Source organism: Sinocyclocheilus rhinocerous, unplaced genomic scaffold (genome assembly GCF_001515625.1).
Source record: "Sinocyclocheilus rhinocerous isolate Xijiao unplaced genomic scaffold, SAMN03320098_v1.1 scaffold749, whole genome shotgun sequence".
Taxonomy (NCBI): domain Eukaryota; kingdom Metazoa; phylum Chordata; class Actinopteri; order Cypriniformes; family Cyprinidae; genus Sinocyclocheilus; species Sinocyclocheilus rhinocerous.
Window position 1 is genome coordinate 720928 of NW_015653466.1, and position 4976 is coordinate 725903.

General features: G+C 39.5%; 1 protein-coding gene across 2 annotated transcripts in view; it reads right to left on the reverse strand.

Annotated features, from left to right (window-relative positions):
* Nucleotides 1-862: 862 nt before the first annotated feature.
* The window catches only part of LOC107715974 (E3 ubiquitin-protein ligase pellino homolog 1), a 33123-nt gene continuing 29009 nt past the window's right edge, over nucleotides 863-4976 (reverse strand). Inside the window, exons 3-6 of one of the 2 annotated variants that reach the window (XM_016522258.1) lie at nucleotides 4469-4570; nucleotides 4031-4228; nucleotides 3315-3503; nucleotides 863-1669 (exon numbers count right to left, since the gene is read on the reverse strand). In XM_016522258.1, the coding sequence (XP_016377744.1) occupies nucleotides 1091-1669; nucleotides 3315-3503; nucleotides 4031-4228; nucleotides 4469-4570 (1068 nt within the window). In that variant the 3' untranslated portion in view covers nucleotides 863-1090. The remainder of the gene's footprint in view (nucleotides 1670-3314; nucleotides 3504-4030; nucleotides 4229-4468; nucleotides 4571-4976) is intronic. The other variant, XM_016522257.1, reaches the window with a different exon arrangement.

Below are 4976 nucleotides of genomic sequence, written 5' to 3' on the forward strand. Positions count from 1 at the left end.
AAACTGACCTATAAAAGAGGTAAAGGATTTTTCCAGAGGTTAGTGCTGCTTTTTGCACTACGGATGGAAATTACTTCCCAGTGTCTCCAAAATATCCAAACAAGGGCAGTCATCTACACAGAAAAGGCTCAAACAGAAAACAGGGATCTTACCCAGACACTTAAGCGCACACGTTTTTGCAACACTCGCTGATGAGCGCAAAGTCGCTGAAAGGGCATGAGGTTTTGGCCTGTGCTTAAAGGGAGGTGAAGATTTTTAGGCCTCTTGAGCTTTCTGGAGTTCATTTCTCTGAGCATGACCTCGTTGGTTCACTATTGCAAAGATTTCACTCACACAATCATAAGTAACCTACATATATGAGAACAAATGAGGAAAAATCTGAATGCTATAGCGAAGCCTACAAATGGAAAAGACTCACAATAAAGAGAAAGCAAAGAACAGCTACATAGAACTTAACTCCCCAAAAACACGCCTATACATTTTTTTCTTTGATAAACATTGATAGTGTATAAATAAAAAAAAAACATTAAGTATTTTTTAAGTTAGACATGGAAAACAGTTATCTGGAATCTAAATGTAGTTGCTTTATGAAATGCTGTGAATTATTGAATAAATTGAGTACAGATAGACTTACAGATAGTCTGTAAGCTCATTATAAACATACATGGATGGTGTATTGCCTCTTTAGTGCTGAGAATTACTGTTAGCAAATAAACACTGTACACATCACCATCTGTAATGGCCACGCCCACCGCTTCAAATGACAAGCAGAGCCACCCAATCAGAACGCTCAAATGTGGGTGTGCATGTGCTCTGCTGTTCTGAAGAGGTCTAATCCTTTTAAAAAAAAATTTTTTTTTTTGTTGCTTTTATAATCTTTTTATTTGAAAATATATATTTTTGTTTTTCTCTGTATTCGAAAAAGCAGTATAAAGGTCACTTACAAACCAGAAAGGGAGGGAAAAAAAACAGTCTGAGAGCACAGAAAATGTCATCTTTATAAAATCAAATTATAGGATCAACAGAAAGAAATGCCTGGCTACTGTTTGTCAAATGGGTTACTGGGGTAAAAGGACATATTCAGGTGTATTTAGTCCACGGGCCCCTGGAAGATCAGTCTGATGTATCCCTGCTCACTGCTGAGCTGCTGGGCGCAGAAAGGGCAGGCAGCATGGAAGGTGTGCGTTCCGTGAGGAAGAGGGATTTGACTCCAATACACCACTGTTTTTTCTGAGCACACGTGGCCGCATGGGCTGAACGCGTGAGTAGGAGGGGCCGCATCCAGATAAAACCCTGCCTCGCAGCCCAGCCACAGCGGCACGTACGGCCCACGAGCACGGCACATGGGACATTCCCGCTCACGGCCCTCCCTTCCCTCTCGCTCTGCGTCGCGGTTACCCCAGTTGTGGTAGCCGTGAACATGACCGCAGTTTAGGTAGACCCAGGGTTGCTTCTCGTCCACTATGTCCTTTCGCCGCATGCTGGGGAAGGCGAGGGTGTTGAAACCCACGGGGCACTGGGGACGAGCAGCATTCAGCTCTTGCCGGAGCGCCTCCAGGTGTTTGACAGTGGGAGTGCGGGAAAGTCCTTCAGCAGTACGCCACAAGAGAGTCGCTCCGCAGAGATCAATCAGAGAGCCGTCCACTAACTCTTGAGTCTCATTCTCCACCTACACAGAGACAGAGACCAATGAGAAAAGAGAAGAGGATTTAATTATAAATAGAGTCCATATTCATGCTTTTAACACATGATGCATGATTAAAGCAAAACAAAGGCAGATCTTATCAGTAAATGCAGTGCTGAAAGTTTGCCTGCAGGGGGCAGTAAAGCCCCAACATTCACTGTACAGTAGTTATTCATTCATTATAAAAAGAGCCAAAGAATGACAATAATATAACCATTTACTGCTTAAGACATCTGTCTTATGTGTCGTATGTCGTATGTCGTATGTAATGCACATACGACATACGCACATGCACAAAACAAACACACTATAATTCACGCATTCATCCCGGAATTATATCATTCATGGTTGCAGCCACCCTTGATCAGCCTTTAGTTTGACCTTCACCATACTGCATTAGTCTCACACGTGAACTGTGCAGTGTCTGAGCTGTCTTATGTGAAGGTCACAAAGTAAAAGTGCAAATACAACACTGTATTTGTGTATGCATGCATGGAGGTGTGTGTGTGTGTGTGCGCGCGTGTATGTTGGGTTGCTGTTTTCTTTGCCCTCAAAGTTTAAAGGTCCCATAATACATGTTCTGTATACAGTACTGAATATCACGTAATGTATACAAATGAGGACATAATGGAAATATGACAAAAAAATAAATACATTAATAATTATAATAGCAATAAAAATAAAAATGCATGAATTTAAAATAAAACAATTAATAATAATAATTTTATATATATTTTTTATTGCAATTATGAATGCTTAACTTTTTATTTTATTTTATTTTTTTATATATCCTATACACAGAATTAATATTAACAATTTCATATTTCACTAGTTTAGGATCGGCAAGAACAGTAATCCTAAAAGTTGATAAAAAAATACATACATACATAATTTAATAATTAATTACATACATACATCCATATATATCAGTGGCGAGCGGTGACTTTTTTAACCGGGTATGCTGAGTGATAAGAACACTCTTGTTGAGTTGTGCAACAAGAATACATAAGCAGTTTGATTTGTGTTCTTCACTGTGCATATCTAGGAGTCTTTACAGGCCTCTATTTGTCTAGACCAGTGGTTCCCAACCCTGGTCCTGGAGGCACCCCAACACTGCACATTTTGCATGTCTCCTTTCTCTAACACACCAATTTCAGGTCGTGTCGTATGTCGTATGTAATGCACATACGACATACGCACATGCACAAAACAAACACACTATAATTCACGCATTCATCCCGGAATTATATCATTCATGGTTGCAGCCACCCTTGATCAGCCTTTAGTTTGACCTTCACCATACTGCATTAGTCTCACACAAACACACACACACACACACACACACACACACACACACAGCTGTATGGACATTGGGTGTGTATTGGGCAGTGTCTGAGCTGTCTTATGTGAAGGTCACAAAGTAAAAGTGCAAATACAACACGGCTGTTACTGTGGCAACAGCGTCCCAGAGCAACCGGTCAACAGCACCAGAATGCCCCAACGTCCCGTCTTGCAGGGAGCCATATGACTGTTTAATAGAGCTTACATTTCAGAATTCCATCTGATATTGCTTTACAGCTTTCACAAATTATGCTATATTTATATACATATGTAACATCTGAGCACTGACCATTTTCCCCCTCTGCTGAGCCGAACGTGTCTCTCTCAAGGTGAACACGTTTCCACACACTGAAATCTCTCTCCACACACCGGGTTTGGAGTCCTCTGTGAAACCATGGCGAGGATGCATTACCAACACACCGTTAGTAGTCAGACCGTCCATCTGTCCATCCGATGTCTTCCACTTTGCTGCTTTCTCCTGTAAGTAAAAAAATTTTTTATTAGGATTTTATTTGAATACTTAAAGAGTTAGCTCACCTGAAAATTAAAACTGTCAACATTTACTTATGACATTCCAAACCTGAATGACCGACGTTCTTCTGCTGCAACACAATAGAAGATATTTTGAAGAACATTGGGAACCCAATGACTTCCATTGTATGGAAAAAAGACATTCTTCAAAATATCTTTATGTTTCCCAGAAGAAAATAAGTCATACGGTATTGGACAGGTATGAAGATGAGTAAATGATCTTTAAAAAAAAAAAAACATCTCAGTACTTTGAATAAATGTTAACATCACTATTTTAGGTAGATGACACGACATTCAAATGCTTCAGAAAGAGAATACCTGTGCATTTAAATCTATTCAGATTCCAGATCTGATTTCATTATATATTTGGCCTAACATCAGTTGTTTATGCTGCTCAAAAGCAGTGCTAGTTTCTCAGGTTAAATCACCCACTGTCTTTACATAAGATGAAGTCAAACTTCCTCGCTATCTCACCCCTAGGAAGATGTTCTTGGAGGAGTCGAATCCGGCGGCGTAGATGCGGGCGGTGTAAGGGGGCGTTCGCTGACATATGATCCGGCATGCGAAGCGAGATATGGTGCTCTGAACTGACTGAGTGTCAGAGTTACTCTGACTCCCGGGAACCGTGTCGGTCACCACAAAATCTATTGGACTTTCAGTTGAGCGGCCAATCTGAGATGCAGAGAGAAATTAAACATCAAACACTGCGGAGAAGCTGGTAAGCTTGCATCACTGTACACAATTATAGAAACAGTGTAGGAAACAGAATCAAAGTAGATGCTAGTGTCACCTCTTTTCTGCTTAGTGACGGCATTATTTCAGGCTGACACTTTGAGTAGTGAAATTAATGGACGCTTTCGAACACAATCCAAGTAGTCCTAAAGGATAGCTTAGTCAGCAGCGAGTCGGTACCTGAAACATGTCTGTATTGCTGTCTTGAGTGTACTCCACCACCACTGTCTGTACACGGGACAACGTGTAGGAAATACTGTGCTGATCCTTGTTACTTATGGCCTAAAAAAAGAAAGAGAGATGATAAAATAACATGCGGACATCAAGATACATATGCCAAAGAAATCACCAGTTAACCACCACCTAAAAATAAAATAAGATAAAATAAATTAAAAATACTTAACACACTCGCCCCTTAATCTTACTGTCATAAATAAATATATTATATGGCTTTAAACATCTTTTATATCTCTTTTTTTTTTGTAAATATACTCAAAGTAAATGAGTAAATAAGTACTTTTATTTATAGAATAAATTAAAAATGAATAAAAAATATATGCATACTAGGGCTGGGCGATTTTACAAAAAAATGTAATCTTGATTTTTCCAGAATGTTTGACTGATTCTCGATTTTTTACGATTTTTAACTAGTCAACTTGAAAATGTAACTACTACAACATGATTCTTA